Below are 16,956 nucleotides of genomic sequence, written 5' to 3'. Positions count from 1 at the left end.
GGGACATTTTGCAGTAGAAGATTTTCTCCTATTATACCTCTTTAGGATGGAATGCTCAACACTACTGTGAAATGTTCAGAGTAGCCTTAGCACTCTACTGTGTGTATACACCCAGTAATGAAGATTAATCACTTTTATTTTCACCGTACCTGTAACCAATATAATTCCTTTTGCATCTTTAAAAATGTTTAATATAATGCTGTATTTAAAGCCAGTTTAGAGAAGCTATCATACATAAATACTAGGCAGATCCAAAGGAATAACCATAGTAGCAACCTCTCCATTTCCATGGAAACCCTACTTACAACACATGATCAAATCTTACATGAATGTTAATCTCTTAAATCTATATAAATTCACACTTCAAAGATGCAGTCTACAAACAAAAGAGTCTGCAATATAAAGCACCAGTATCTCAAAAAATTTAGCAAGCAGCAGAACTGTTGGTGCTCCTTATGCACAGAACTCCTCAGAGTCAGCCTGTAAAGCATCCCTCACAGCAGGGGTGCTAGAAAACAACACACCATGGCAGTGATGAAAATAACTTGGAAACTGACATCTTCCCATGCAATGTTTTTTAAAGATTAAAAAGATACCAAAATCATCAACAACAACAAAAAAAATCTCATTCTCCAGAAAGACATGTATGTGGTCTGGTGTGGCAGTGCAAAAAGGAGGTCAGCATAGATGTGCCCTTCTGACAACAAAACACAGAAGAAGAAAACAACTAAAAAAGCCAAACCAAAACTGGGGGCAAGTCAAGAGAAAAATCTAATAATTTCAAGCTCATTCCCTACTAGAGCAGAGTTCTTGGCAAAAGCAGAGAACTTTTTCTAAGGCTTTATACATGTCTGTTCAGTGAGAGCACTAAAGAAACAATGTAAGACATTTTGCATGGTAGCTGAATTTATTGGTTTTCTCTTCCAACCAGGCATTAAAAACTACTCATCAATTACTTCCTAGGGCTAAGAAATACTATGAGTGTAACACCACGTTAACCTAGACTTACATACTTTAAGGCCTTCCCAGAACACTGAAAAAAAACCCCAAAAAACCCTACCCCAAACTCTCAAACTAACCAAAACAGAGGTACCAACTTTCTGCACAGTCTCTGTACACGTTTTCCCTCTGAGTTGCAGAACCTGCTAAGTTTCTCCTTTTCTCATGGCAGAGAGCAAAGTTCACGATTTGGAGAAGATGTGGACAAAGCAGGAAGTAGGCATGCCCAGACTGGGGACAAAAGACCACTCTGTGGCTACTGACAATCCAACACAGCAGAACAGAAAAGAGCACTGACAACTGACCTACAATCATCAGCATGGATGATGATCACTTGGGTATGTACAGCAAGGAAGGGCTATACTCCATAGGCTGAAGCAAAATGATCCAAGTATTTTAAGCATTTTTACTGAAAGAAAAGCTACAACTGGGTCAAGATCCTGTAAGAACACCACAGTTAATGCCTGTCCCACCAGTACAATCAATTCCCTCAAAATACACTATACAGAAGAGAGAAGTTTAAAGAGATGCAGACAAGCAGATCCACTTACAGTCTTTTACAAACTGAAGTGACCACCCTGGATTTCTGAAGGAATGCATTACATAAGCTCAGCTTCTTTTCTATTTTTTATCCTTCCTGTTAACCTTTTAACTAATGCATGACTCTTCCTATCTCAATGTATGTTCAATTTCTTCTTGATTAATATTGAGCCAATTAGCTTACTCTTAATTGCCAGCACAATGACAAGATTTTAAGTAATTCTTTACTATATTCATCTGGTGTTTGACACATTTCACATTAAATGAAGAATGGCATATCTAGCTGAGCTTCCAAAGCTAATTTAGACAAGGGAAAAAAATAAATCAGTCAATCCCCTGTGTTAGAATTTGTCTGGGCTCCAAATTAATGGTCTGAAACCTCAGTCAGTAAGTAACATGCTCTGTGTCTGCTTGGCTTGAAACCTGAAAGAATAAATTCTATCTTCAACCACACTACATTATCAGAACAGATCTGAACAATATCAATAATGTAGAGAAAAGCCAAGTAGAATCAGAGAAATGCAGTGCAGAACAGGTGGAACTCAGATACATAAATTTCAAGGTACTGTAGAGGATAAGAACCGATTTATTCTCTTTCTAGAAGGTACAAAATGAAATGGCATGCCCAGTGACTCTGTCACATTTCTTAATTTTTCTGCAAAAATAAGCAATTACAGCCAAATAAAAATAGAGAAAAGGGGAGATTAAGCTTAAGAGTAACAGGCCTTTGCAAGTATGGTTAGAAATTGTCAGTGTGAACACAAGATAAGTACTCTGTTCACTTACAAAGGAAAGCAAAAATAATGTTCAAATTGTTAATAATGTTGTAATTTTTTTCTGTAAAGTAATTCAGATCTTGTGTGTCCTATATTCCCTTGAGAAAAGCTCATCCAATCAACCAGTCAATTACTTTCAACGCAGGACAGGGAAAAAGGTAACCATTTTGAATTTTCAGCTCCAATTAATTTTATAAAGATAACAGAAATTGTTTTCTAATTTATTCACCTGCTTAGCACCAAAGTGCATCAAAGCACAACTGCGTTCATTTTTGTCATGACACAGTGAGGCCTAAGAACATATCATCATTATATGATGAAGCAATCCCAAATGACCAGTATTTAGATTCCTTGTAAAATTAAGAAATGCACTCTGCCATCCCAGAACTAGAATTTCAGAAAAAATAATCCTACTACAGATATATAATTGTTGTGAAACTTAAAACCACAAATAAGTTTCCATCTCCCGTACCACCAGTAACACAGAACTTCTGCTGATTACAAAAACAGACTAAAAAAAAGGGGGGAAAACCAGCTGGATGATCCTTGGCAAACATTAGACAGTAAAATAGGGAAGTTTTGACTTCAAAAATTACTCAGCACTGTCCTGAAAATGAGACATGTTAAGTGAAATGAACTGCCATTATTAATTTTTTTAAAATACCTGAAGTGTGTTCAAGACTGATAGTACAGAAAGGACAAAACCCCAAAATTCTCAGTGTCAAATACTGTATGTACAACTGTGCTGCCCTGCAGAAACCGATCTGATTTTTAGAGGTGACAGTATTCATTTTAGGGGAAACATCATTTGGCTATCACCTGGCAGAATAAATTTGGCTGAGGTGTCCATTCAGACACATGATGTTCAATACCTGCATCTTAATCAAGAGAGACACATTAACATTTTTATCCTTTAGAGATTCAAAGACTCCAAAACAAGTACCATAGCTTAGCAGGAAATCAGAACCAAAACCCAACAACCAATGCACGTATTTAAAATGAAAAAGGGAAACATCAAATATAAATTCTAAAGCTCTAAGTGAAACATTAAATTATACTTGGATGTGCACACACATGCCCCACCACAGTAACATTTTCATAAACATACAGCAAAGTTTGAAAGATTATCTGGTAAAAATACCATCCACAATACCAATCGTCGACTCCTCTGCGGGAACATCAGAACCAATCTGTGCCATGACTGTGATCAATGCAACTTGCTTTATATATGAACTCTTTCCTCCCATGTTGGGTCCAGTTATTATCATGACCCTTTCACCATCTCCCTGGAAACATAAAACATTGGTGAAACATATTGTCCTGCACATGGTGCTGTTCTAAGAAAGGCTGCTGAGTGTATGTGCCTACAGGGATAAAGGACAAGCCCTCAGGACACAGTCTGTAGTTGAAAAAGCTTCCTTCACAGCATTCAGTTTTCAAGAGTTTATGATGCCACGTATCAAAAATCTTCCTAAGTCCACTCCAGGCTCATAAGAGAGGAGCATCACTATCATCTTTCATTACTCTTGAGCAAAACAAAGTGAGGAGAACCTTCTTGGTCCATCAAGGAACCAAGAGAATCCATGAAGCATCTGTACAATTTCATTTGAAGGGGGAACTTCACCAGCTTTCAGCACAGCCAGTGCTGTCCTAATTTGGATTCTGCTCCAGTTAAGGAGTTCTCATTGCCAAATGGGGGGGAAATCTGGCAGCCAAAGATCAGACCTAGACCCCTTCATAACTGCTTGCCTTGGTACAACACACACACACATTCAAACAGAAGGGCTACAAGAAGAAATCAAGACATTTTTGAGTTTGGCAATACGTGACTGCAACACAGATATTGTGAGCAGATTGTATCCAATCTCTGATTGACTGGTGCATCCAACCACTGAAATCTTACAGAAAAATGAATCAGATGCAAGAGCTTGTCTCAGCTGTAAAAGTCCCTACAGTACTGCTGTAGGTCTATGGCTCCAGAATAAAACTGTCATCTTCTGGTGGAAGACAGTTGCTAATACAAAATTAAAACTCATCAATGAGTCTATAAAGCCTTATCACAGCCTGCATCAAAACTAGGAAATTAGATTATGCAAGGATGTTGAATAACTAGAGTTTTTACTTTCTACTACATACATACAATGAAATCCAACAACTGATGAACTAACCAAAAGTCAGCATATTTCACTGCTCCACAGGCGGGGCATGTCAGACAGGACAAGCATAATGAACATTAGACACACTACTTAGGGAAGTTGGAACTGACCAGGCACTGTGATGACAACAACATATCTCTGAGGAATAAACATGATTATCTTTACAGGGATTTCATTTTGTTAAGAGGGAGGCAAATAAGATTTATATGTCACATGTCATAATCCACATCATAGAAAAGATGGATGGAATCAGTCTTAGGTCAATGCAGAAAACTGTTTAGCTTTTGCTGGAAAAAAAAAAACCCTGTCCATAAGGAAGTCACAATAAAGTCAAAACCCAAAAAATGTCATTATCAGGAATAAAGAATGGAAGTAATAACATGCATATGACTACATGAGAACAAAACTCACAACATTCTAGTCTCTGAGGTGTAGTTTCAATACAGCAACTGAAACTTCATCAGGACCACCATTTGGCTCAACACAACAGAATTACAGATACTTAAATCCAGGATGAGTTAATCTGTTAGAACCCACAAACTTCTTCCATGTGTTTGGTATCCCTCTGGGGTCCCTCCAGCCATGTTCTGACACTGGTGGCTGGCTTGCAAAGCCAGCTTTCAGAAAGAACATATGCTGTAACATCAGACCAGAGAGCCCATCTGCCCTTATAATTGCACAGAACCATAAGCTAACATCTTAGTGGAATTTATGGATGAAGTTAGAATTTCCATGAATATTTGGATGAGAGAGGGAGAACTGAAAAATAAGATGTTTATTTCAGGGCACTGCAAGAAAGCTTTTCCTAAAGTTAGTTATTTGACAACATTTCAGCTGAAAACATGACAGCAATTGCATTTTACTGTTGATTCAAATACATCAGCTTAAAACCAGACACGTTTTAATAAACTGGGTTCCCACCTACCTCTCTCAAAAAAGACAGAACTCTAACAGTAGAGGCAAAAACGATTCCACCACGATCAGTTGATTTTGTAATATTCAGTATTTAGAAAGCCAACATAAGAATGGGGCTAACAGGGGAAAGTGCATGATGATTACTAAATGAGATGATGAGTTTTCTGTAAATGCCATCTGTCGTTTGTTTGGAGTTGACAAATAATTTTGAAAACATTCCCTGATGTATTGCACAATATCTGTATCATTGTTCAGTATATAACATGGTTTAAAAATATCTCCAGAGAAATACATACACATTTGAATGGTATTTATCACAGCCCATGCTCCACACTGACATACCTTTTATATATCAACTGTATGAAAAAGCAGTTACGTGTACACAGTTCAGTGCATTTTTTGTATTAAGAACAGAAACACAGTATTTAAAAAAAGGTTCAGAAAGGTAAATATTTAATAAAAAACGCCAAAAGGGCATGCCACTTAAAAAAACAAATTTAGGTTTTGATGAAAAAAAAAGGAGGAAACAAAATAAAAGATGTTTATCAGAAACAGATTAAGTGAAGTAAAATATGACAATATTTCCTACCTGTGGTAATTGTGTATTTATAGCAATTTTAGGTAATGTAGGTCATGCAATTTAGGTAATGTTGCATAGAAAATGTCAGGAAATAACCTACCCACTTTCTTTGACGACTTGGCAACAATAACAAGCAAGAGTCTTACTACTTCTCAACATCACTCTCTATTGCAGAAAACAACAGCCAGAAGGAGACTTAGGGGCAACACACTGCCTGCAAGCTAAGCATGGGGGATCTTTAGCATATGTTAATATGAAAGGCTTCTTCCAACCAGTGTGCAATCTACAAAGAATGGACTTGCCACTACACAGTCAAGAGTCAGAGCTCCAAATCTGCTCTGTCAGATTAAAAAAGGCTGCATGAAATCAATACCTCCAGAAAGAAAGGAAAACACATAGTAAAGTAATACCACCAAAAATGATCTGAGCTATCTTAGAACTGTCTTGGAAAGTGAGCCTGTAAGACATGGAAACATTTGTTGTGCATTTGAACATTAAAAAGTTCCACTAATCTCACATAAAGTTATGACAAAATGTAGACTTCTTCTGATAACACTGGTAAAACCCCTGGAATTATTAATTTGTTTTTCAAAAAGAGCCACTTTAAACTTTTATTTTCCTAGTTTTGAGATCATCTGTTTTAGCTTAGGAAGGGATTGGTTGGACTTGATGATCTTCAAAGGTCTTTTGCAACCCTGTGATCCTGTGATCTTTCTTAATGCCGTGAAAAGCGAACAACGTTGTAAAGAGAGTGTCTGGCTGCTAGATAGCAGAAAAAGGACACAACAGATGTGATCACATCTAGCCATATCTCTCTGAAATGCAACCAAGCAGAAAGCTGTATGATTAAATTATTTATTTTAACTTCGTGGCCAGGATGCAGATGCCAAATTCCCCCCCTTGGATGATGCTGAAGCTCAAACCATTTCTCAGTACTTACTGAAAGGTTAGTGGTATTTGGAACATACTGATCCTGTTCTCCCAGTAGCACATCAATCACAGGGTGCCTCCCATTTTTTATAATTATTTCTCGACGATTATCTTGCACAGTTGGTCTGCAGAAAGGAAGAGACATTAATTTCAACATTCATTGTAACTGATTACTTAGAAGTACTGCAGCTAAAGCCTGAAGAAGGGTAGGAAAAAAATAGAAATGACAAAAATTAATTAATGCTGTCAAATATTTCTAAGGACTTCCCTGGTTTCATTCAGTGATAAAAAAGTATTAGCAGATTGGGTAACAAAATTTTAGAATTCTTCATTTTTCCACTCCCTAGGGAATGTTTCGTTTGTTTAGTTGTATTCTAAAGGAATACTAGGAACTACAAAATGAACAAGCAGTAGCAAAAATACACAAACTGGAGGGGACTGCTTTCTTCCCACCACTACAGTGGCTTCTGCAAGTGCCACCTTTTGCAGACACATTTCATACTCTCAGAATGATCTTGCTGAACTAGTCCAACCTGCTACTGCATTAAACCCTAACTAGTGTGGGGAGTGGAAAAATAATTGTCCAACTTTGTATATTATGACTGATAACACATTAAATGATATAAATCAAAGAGTACAGTATGACAGAGCTGTAACTCTCCTATAAACATTAGCAGCTCTCATAATGTGACAGCAACTCCCAAACATATGAGTCATCAAACCATAACAGTCTATAGAAAGAGCTTACTATTTAAGTTGACATACTGAAATGACAGTACCTTTTCAGAGATTAGTATGCAAACCAGATCAATACTACTTACTTTCTTCTCTCATCTCCAAACCATGTAAAAAGTTTTGCCTTTAATGCTTCCACCTTAGCTACAAATTTATCTATGTGTCTAGTCATACATGTGTAATTCCACGTTATACATCTTCACATCAACAAAGTTCTACCTCCAAGAGCTGTGTGCTCTTCACAGAGAGAAAAATGCAAAAGAAGCATGTTCCACTAAATTATGACTGTGATTTCCTTTTGTTCTCTTGCAACTTAAATTTACTTTTTCATTGCAAACTGAAGTGCAGCATTCAATGGAGAGGTAAATGTGGTGTCATGTCTCAGCAACATTTTGTTACACAAGAAGTATAATCACTCTGAAATAAGAGCAGTAATTTAGGAAAGTGACGACAGCTGAGTAAAAGAGTAATACTGGAATAAAGACACATATTTTTTTTACTGGAAATTAACTAACACTTTGGATGGACTTTAGAGGGGAGGGAAGAAAAGACGCGAGGAGCGTGATTTTTCCTGAGTGGAAGAATGAGGATGCAATTTGAAAAGAACATGGAGATAAAATAAATGACATATTAGGAGCACAATGCACTGGAGAAAGAGGTGCAAGTTAAGAATGGTGTGGGTTGGTTTCTTTTTAGCACGAAGATATTTCCAGCAGTTGAATAGCTGAGATTAAACCAATATGGACAGAGTCTTAGGCCTTTGGGATAAAGAAAGGAAATGTCACCCTCCATTTGATGAACTGGTAAGCTGTTTGGAGCTGTAATATGATAGTCCTAAAAGGGAGAACATCCCTAGAAGCACTTCCTTCTGGATTTCTCCACTTTGCATTCAGAAGAGAGGCATAACAGCTGAATGATCCATTTGCCATTTTATAATTCTGCCCTCTACTTTGGGCATAATTGTCTTTATCCTAACTGCTCAAGCCTCCATACACGTAACTGTGAAATATGATGTGAGTTTCAGATGCCATGAGCCTTGCTGACTCTGCCTATTCTGGTTTCACACAATGGGGCTTGCAGAGGCAGGCCCTCAGCCACAGTCATTTAAAAGTTCTTCCCTGTCCCAGTTAGACAATCACATGTCATGCAGTAAGAGAGAACTGGGGGACGGGGGTGGAAATTGCTCTGGAATGTATAACGTCCTTTATTCATGCATCTTTTCAATGGTGCTCCTTAAACAAACTCACTGCTTGCAGAATGGATACTCAAACTTCAGATGATGATCTCTGGGCTACCTACACCAGTTAGGCATCTAACTTTGTGTCCTGGGAGCCCAATGCCTTACATTGTCCATGTCAGGGTTGAGTCTCCCAAAGCAGGGTTCCAGAGACAGGTTGAAACTCCAAGATATGCTTACTACTCTCCAACAACCATGTGGAGCACCAGTGCTCCCAACCTCACAACTTGTTTACCTGCCTCAGGTAGGATGATATGAAACAATCCTCAATCAAAAAAACATTCTTCCGAAATACTCGAGTTGGTTAATATGGATGTCCCGTCTTTCCTTCAGTAGTCCTCCAAAATTAATTATTGACACCTTCCCTGCAGCTGAAGTTTCACTGAGAAGTCTCCTTCCTGCCAGTTTATAAGCTCTAAGCCACTCTTTAAAATTCAGTGAATTATTTAAACACTGCACAGTGAATTAATAAAATTTCAGTTTGTTTTCTCATCTCAGTATACAGAATAAACGAGCAATTACTTTTAAAGAGATTTTGATTAGCAGCAGGCATGATCAAGAATCCAGAAGTGATCAATACTGTCTTTAATGCTGTATAAATGCAGAAGGATATCTAAGTGGATTTCCCTTTATCCACACACATTTAATACATGATTTGCTGTTATTTCCACGGGTCACAAATGTTACCAATTCATATGGTTATACATAAGCAATTGCCCAATTACTTGCAATGTAGCCCCACAATGACATTTAAAAACCACACAGCACTTTTCAAAAAAAGAGTATGTGGACTGTATGGAAGAAGGAATGGCTGAGGACTGGAAACAGATAGCCCTCACAAGGGTGTTCACAGTAAGCCTCAGAAACAGTAAATGCCAATCTCTAGGACAGCACTCAGCAAGCTGAAGCAGTGGTTCAGCGAGCGTCGAGTCTCTCTGGGGACACAGACCTCGTGATATAGAAGAAAACACACCAATAAGACTGACTATCTCTGTGTAGGTGCAAGGGATGTGGGTTTGCGAGGGGGAGGAAGACCCAAGTTGCAGATTGTACACAATCAGGAGCCAGCTCTGGACCAATCTCTGAGGCAGAAAGCCTTAAGGGTTCATGCTTCCTCATGGCAGAATGCAGCAGGCTGTGGTGCCTGGTGTGCACGTGTGGGTCTTGCACAGAGGGAAGGGCACAGCTCATCAGATTTAACACACATTCCTAGGTAAGGCACCATCCCTGCTCTGGAAGCTGGCTCTAATTACCTATTATTTACCTGAAATACATCTTTGAAACATACCTCATACACCTTAAAATCTTAGGTATTATACACTATAAAGTCAGACTTTGATGAGGAGAAAAGAAATAGGAGGAAAAAAATTTCCATGCAAAGTCCAACATATATTTCTGTTTGTGAGGTACCATCTACCAACCACACACAGTTTGAAAACCAGACAAACATGAGATGTCAAATTTAAACCGCAATGTTTACAGACTTGAATTAAGCCCAGAAGTGCCGCTTTGCAAAATCAGATTAAGTCGAAACTACTGCAAACAATTTCAATAATGCATTTTATCACGGTACACATATTAAAATCAAATTTATTTAAAAAGCTCTCTCATAATTCCCTATAAAATCTTACATAAAAATTAAACATTTATTACCTGCAGTAGTCTCCTTGTTTAGCCACCTGAGCCAATGAGAACAGACAGTCGATAGTTGCTAGGTGACCAAGTGCTTTAGACACGGGGTGATAATGTTCACTGAAATGGCTACACCAAAACAGGGGAAAATAACAGGAGGAAGAAAAGAGGAAAAAAAAAAATCATTTCATACAGATAGGAATGTACTGTCAAAATACACCTCGTGCATGCTTCTCACAGAGCTCTCTACAGTCTCTAAATTACTCTGAATTCAAATCTCCCAGCAGTGTATTAACTTACAGTATGAGGACACAATCTTGCTCACAGCAGACTTCGTGCTTCCCTTGTAACAGGGCATTATTTTTAAGCACAAAAAGGCGGCAAAATGAAACTCATTTAATAGCATATAAAGGGTCCACAGTTGATCCCTGCTGCCTAAATAAGGTCTCTGAAAATGCCACTGTTTATCACAGTGGCAGCTGAATCGCAACTGCCAATTCACTTCAGCTGTAAGTTACAGTCAAATAACCCCCCCTCCAAACAATAAAAAAAACCCCTCAAACCCTGAAGTGCCTGAATACAGGATTTGTCTACAATATCAATAAAATATGGTAAGTACAATAGAAAATTCAAGAATTCACCTTCCATTTATGGTACCGATGCCCCTAGTACAACAATAACATTACCAGGAGAAAGCAGAGTTCATTCTTTTAGTACTGTAGAATTTATTTCTCTCCACTCCTAGCCTCAAAGATACAATTGGGGAATATAAAGCAAGTAAGGGAGCAAAAATGAATAAATAAATAAATGGAGGGCTGGGGAAGATCACTCTCTACACATCTTTCCTTGCTGTACGCTGCTATCATATGACACTATTGAAATCATCAAAGTGAACATGAAAAGCAGCAGATCTAAGTAAAGAAAGGTCTACTAAAACTTATATAGCTAATATAGTAACAAAAAAAATAATGTAACTATTTTTATGGTATTGCAAAGGCAATACATCTGGAAGAGTGAATTGGAATTTCAGTTTCTAATAAAGTTTACAGAACCTCTGGGTTCCTACCAAGAGGCAAAACTTGGCATCAGTTACATCCAGTGAGGCAATTTCAGAAGGAAGTTTTTGTGGTATGGAAAAAAGCACAAGTGAGTTAATTATTATTGCAAGAATTGAGGGATAATTTCAGTGTGCTAGTAATTCCTGGAAGTAAAGCAGTGATTTATAACCTGACACCTGAAAATTAAAGGTGTTCAGAAGTTTGAGAAATATATTTTAAACTTAACATACACAGGTCTATGGGGCCAGATGGGATCCATCCCAGGGTGCTGAAGGAGCTAGCAGAAGTGCTCACCAGGCCGCTTTCCATACAGGGGTAGGGAGAATCACACTCACACAAGCAACTGCCCAAACACCCTGAACATTCCTAACTGAAAAACTGTAACACTGCAATTGTTGTATAATAAATTCTATTCTCATCTCAGTTACACTGTACTAGATTCAGTTTCACTCCATTTTCAAATTTTGAGAGCCACTGTATATATTTAATAGTGTGCTGTCATCAGAATTTTAAAATCTAGAGACATCACTGCTGCCTTCAGGACTTAGTGTGTAAAGGTCTCGCTTTCAAATGCTTTATGTTGAAGAACAGTATTTTACCATGGGCAGCATAGCTGAGTTATCAACTGCGTTTTTTCCTTTGGTTGTTTTTTTTTTGTTAAGATAAAACTCTTTCTTCTTCTGTTCTTACAGCAATAAATAAAATAATAAAAAATGAGTCTATTTTGTCAACTCACTCTAAAAAGTTTAGCCATTCAGCGTTGCAGTCAAGGACTAGCTGCTCCCGGAGCTGATTCAGATGTTTGTCATTTTCTATAACAAACGGCGAGTGGAAACGGCTGACAGCTTTTGTGCTGGAAAACAGAGAGAAGCCAAATAGGAAATCAAGGTTACTAAGCAATCAGTTACACCATCTACATGCAAAATTGGACTAGTTTTCTAACTCACTCTGAGCCTTGAAAATGCACGGTAAAAAAGCCAGTTCTTTTATTGTGGTACCAAACTCTATTGATACCAGTGATCTTCACTGTGAATAAAGTGATTGGCTACTGTACTGCTGCCCATTCTGAAGGCTGCATTTTTCACAATGTATTATGTATCACTGAAGCTTATATATCTCACAAAATTCTCTTCAGCAACAGGCTTCACAAAGATGATTTTTCTTTGACTGGCTGCATATACAACAACCTCCAACAAAAAAATTTCTACTTTAAAGCTGAAACTTCACAATAAACCTGGAATAAACTTAGTAAATACAGACTGTATTGCATGGATACTAGTTTCCATTTAAGGCACTTGCTCTTTATTTATGTATTTCCATTAAGGACTCATGTTGGCATTCCCAGGCATTCTTTTACAATATCCAGAATAGCTGTATTTTTCCTTCATCGCCTTAATTCTGTCTACTCTGTGCACTTCAATATCGAATTCTTGCATAAGTGAATAGAACATCGCTTCAGAGTTCACCTTTATTATGCCTACTTCTGATGAGACATGGCTCTGTGTACACATCATAACATAAGGTATTCTACCTGTTTAAATAATAAATGATCTTCCAGTTCACCTCTGTTTCATGTACTGGAAAAAGTATCTAAACTATCTAAAATCATGCTTACACAACACTAAGTAACAAAGCAAGCAAAGCTTGTTTGTATGAACAAATAAAATTAAAACATTTTTAATACACTAAGTCTTAGATACTGAGATATTTTGCACAGCTACTTTTACCTTTCTGAATAAAGTAAGAACAACTAAAATTTTATGAAAAATGTATATCTACAATCTACAGGCACAACTGAATCAAAACCGTAATTTTCATGCCAATACATCTGCTTTGAAACATTAAGTACTATTTAAAAATAAACACTTTTAAAAGTTCCGGTTTTTCAGCTTGGTCTTGTTTGGTTTTAAGCAAAACTTACTATGGCAATAAATCAATGTAACCATTTTCATTGGTTGCTTTTAGTTTAAAGAAACCCCAAACCACAAACACACATGGAGCTGTGACAATGTGTATCTAATTAACTGTAAAACCAAAATGGCCCATACTATATTTTTTTCCTTATATATTAAAATACAGCAAACTTTAAAGACATTTTACATACCTACTAACCATAACCCAGTCAGATGGAACGGATGATTTATTGGAATTCTTGACTTCTATCATAAACTAAACAAACAGAAATATAATATTACACGTCATGGGAAGTTAAGAAGACTACAGAAGCATAACCATAATGAAATCAAGAAATCTGCAAGCATCAGACGAAACCCATACTCATCCTGAAGAGACTGAGCAGACCAGAAGCTAATGTTCTTTCTTCCCTAAAAATGAGGGTAATCACGTACATTTGCTGCCAATAGAGCAACTTCTACCCTGAGCTGTTCTTTTGCTCTGCCATGTTCCTGCCTCATCTTTGCCCTTTTGCTCCTCCATCTACTAAAATGTTCTGCTCACCTCCCTCTTACCAAGCCAAACCCAGACTAAAGCTAGTTAAGACTTACCTGATCCTGACTGGGCCTCGCAGAGAATTCAGCATTTACACAGACTCTACACTATACACAAGCTGTACTCAGGCTGTTTCACAGAATCACATAATGATCGGGGTTGGAAGGGGCCTTTGAAGATCATCTAGTCCAACCCCCCTGCCAGAGCAGGGTCACCTTGAGCAGGTTGCACAGGACACAGTCCAGGCAGGTTTTGAATGTCTCCAGAGATGGAGACTCCACAACCTCTCTAGGCAGCCCTGGCCCTGAGCTCTGCCACCCCCACAGTAAAGAAGTTCCTCCTCATGTTTAGCTGGAACTTCCTATATTTCACTTTGTACCCATTGCCTCTGTCCTGTTGCAGGGCATCACTGTCAAAAGACTGACCCTGTTCTCCTGACACCCAGCCTACAAGTATTTAAAAGGACTGGTAAGATCCTCCCTCAGTCTCACCTAGGCTAAAGAGTCCCAAGTCCCTCAGCCTTACGAGTAAGATGTGCTTTCCTGCCCAGGGATCAGTGATTCCTATTGAGCCATATTTACCTACAGTATTTCACAGACAAGAGCTCAAAACCTCAAATGCTAGCACTGCATGTACAGTACCTTCCTTCATGTTTGGATCAATTGGAGTTCAGAAATGGAAAGAACAGAGGAAACCAGCAGTAATGGCAAGAAGCTTAGTCCAGTGAAATTTACATTACGTCTTTCCTGCAGTATTTTATACAATTCATGTCAGTTATTTTTATAACACCAGCCTGAGGTTCTAGACGTCAAAGAATAAAAAACACAGATGGAAAATTAATTTCCAGCAGAGATTAGATTAGCCCAGTATCTGATCACCTTTACAGAAATGCCCAAGACTCATCTGACAAAGCTCTTACATTACAGTTAGTATGATTTAGATAAAACCTTCCACACCTCACCAGAATACCCAGCAATCACCTTAGACTACAAACAAGAAGAATAACCCTAACATGAGCACACTCCAGAATGGACAGACTACACTAGTTCTTAATTTACCTAAAACACCTTGAAAATAATCGGTACCTCTGAAACCCTGAAGTTGCATAATACACAAGACAAAGATTTGAAAATGAATCAACTGCTGCTGCTACTAGTAGTGTTGCTGATGTGCTAGTATTGCATTTTTTTCTTGAATTTTAGCTCAAAACAATTAAGCAAGCCGTGTTCATGAAGAGTAGTCAGAAAACAAGACCATATTTGTGTCTATGCTAGACGACTAACTGAACTCAGAACAGTTACACAGCCAGTTCAATTGCCTGGTGTGTTTGTGTGGCTAGCAAGAAATAAGTAGAGAGGTTGCAATCTTCTTCAAAACAACAAAAACATTTCCTTTTTTACCCTTTAATTCTTAGGCCTATTATATAAATATGTGCAGTATTAAATAAACTGGGCCTGAAGCACTGCTTATCAGGAAGCAAACTTTTCCCAAATGTAGCAATTTCTCTCTAAATCCTGCCTGAAAAGAATAGCAATGCTATCACTATCTGGACAGCTTTCTGTCCTGTTTAGTGATGCTATTAGTTACATTAGAGGTCTGGAAATGAAAGATAAGACAGATATGGATGTAACCTCATATTTTTGAAAAGGTGTATGTCAAGTGGATCTTCACAAATTTAAGTTAATAAACTGTGGGCTGACTGCATTCATAAGAGTGTGTTTGGAGGGCACACATGCAGGAGCAAAGAATCTGAGTGCCTCCCTGACAGAACGTCTGTTCTCTGAATGTGTTCAGAGTGGGAAGATAAAGAGAACAGATTTCCTGGCAGCTTCTTTTTCTTCCGGAACCAGCAAACCATAAACCTACTTCTGACCAGTCCTGTTGCAAAGAAGTGCTTGAACACAACATCTATCAGAGTGCTAGAGTGCTACAACAGCACAAGTTCTGAGGAAGGCTGAGCTTAACTCAGACTCGTGTCTATGCTTTGCTCCTCCCCTTCAATTCCCTTTCCTCACTGACCCTCTTCTCTAACCCTTCCTCTTTTGTGTCTTTTGATGTCTGCAATACACTCATACCAGATGTAATTAAATGACAGATAGCTTTAACTTGTGCAGCTCCATTAATGAATTTCCCAAGATAGAGCTCTTTGCCTGCAATGGTTTCTGAGCTGTCTGCTGCTACAAGGGGCCCCTCTAAAACAGGCATAGTTAACTGGTGGTTTCTGAAACTCTCCAGTTCAGACCTGGCTACTTTCTTGATACTCTCCTCTTTCATCAACTCTTCCCTCTTTCACACACATGTCATCATCCAACTCTTAAGCCAGTATTTCAGAGAAATCCTTCAAATCCTGGCTCTTTCCTTCCTCATGCAATACCGAAATGCACTCTTCCACATTTCCTCTTGGACTTAGCATCTTAGCTGACATCCTCCCCGACTCTCCTGCCACATGTTTGTTCTTCTGAACCTCAGTAGCAAAAGAAATATCCACCCAAGGTCTTTATCAAGTGATACTCTAACTCATCCCTTCTCCCATCCCCTCTCAGCATTGTCTATTTGCTCCCTGCTGCATCTCTTGGGTCTTTCTCAGCGTCCCAGGTCCTCAGTGGGACGGTGATCTGCTTCCAGCTTCATACCACACTGTCCTCACTGATTCATCTCTTTTACTCTCAACCCTCATTCAGTTGCCAAGCTAATTTCTTTTCCCAACTTTCTGTGGAGTTTTCCCCAGGTCTCCCACTCTCAGTTCCAGCGCAATGCTGAACAGTGGTATCTCACTGATACTTTCAATTCAATACACAAAAAAGCAAAGCATTACTGAAACAAATTTGACTGCAGTAATGTGGTTTTATTATTTAAATCACCAAAGAAATTGACTTAAATAAAGTGACACTGTCAAAAACCTGTTTTTTGAAGTTGTGCAAATATAGGCAAATGACCTGATCAAGTACCA

At 38.3% G+C, this 16,956-nt stretch overlaps 1 protein-coding gene across 1 annotated transcript in view; it reads right to left on the bottom strand.

The window, feature by feature from the left end:
- LOC311204449 (DNA mismatch repair protein Msh3-like) overlaps window positions 1-16,956 on the bottom strand; it is a gene marked incomplete at its 5' end in the record, with an annotated part of 47,729 nt that overhangs the window by 21,822 nt on the left and 8,951 nt on the right. Inside the window, 5 exons of the mRNA XM_084280873.1 lie at window positions 3,444-3,601; window positions 6,907-7,021; window positions 10,522-10,629; window positions 12,295-12,411; window positions 13,663-13,727. Of these exons, the coding sequence (XP_084136999.1) occupies window positions 3,444-3,601; window positions 6,907-7,021; window positions 10,522-10,629; window positions 12,295-12,411; window positions 13,663-13,727 (563 nt within the window). The remainder of the gene's footprint in view (window positions 1-3,443; window positions 3,602-6,906; window positions 7,022-10,521; window positions 10,630-12,294; window positions 12,412-13,662; window positions 13,728-16,956) is intronic.

Source organism: Gallinula chloropus, assembly GCF_964237585.1.
Source record: "Gallinula chloropus genome assembly, contig: HAP1_SCAFFOLD_269, whole genome shotgun sequence".
Lineage (NCBI taxonomy): Eukaryota > Metazoa > Chordata > Aves > Gruiformes > Rallidae > Gallinula > Gallinula chloropus.
This window is presented reverse-complemented; position numbering and strand designations above follow the sequence as displayed.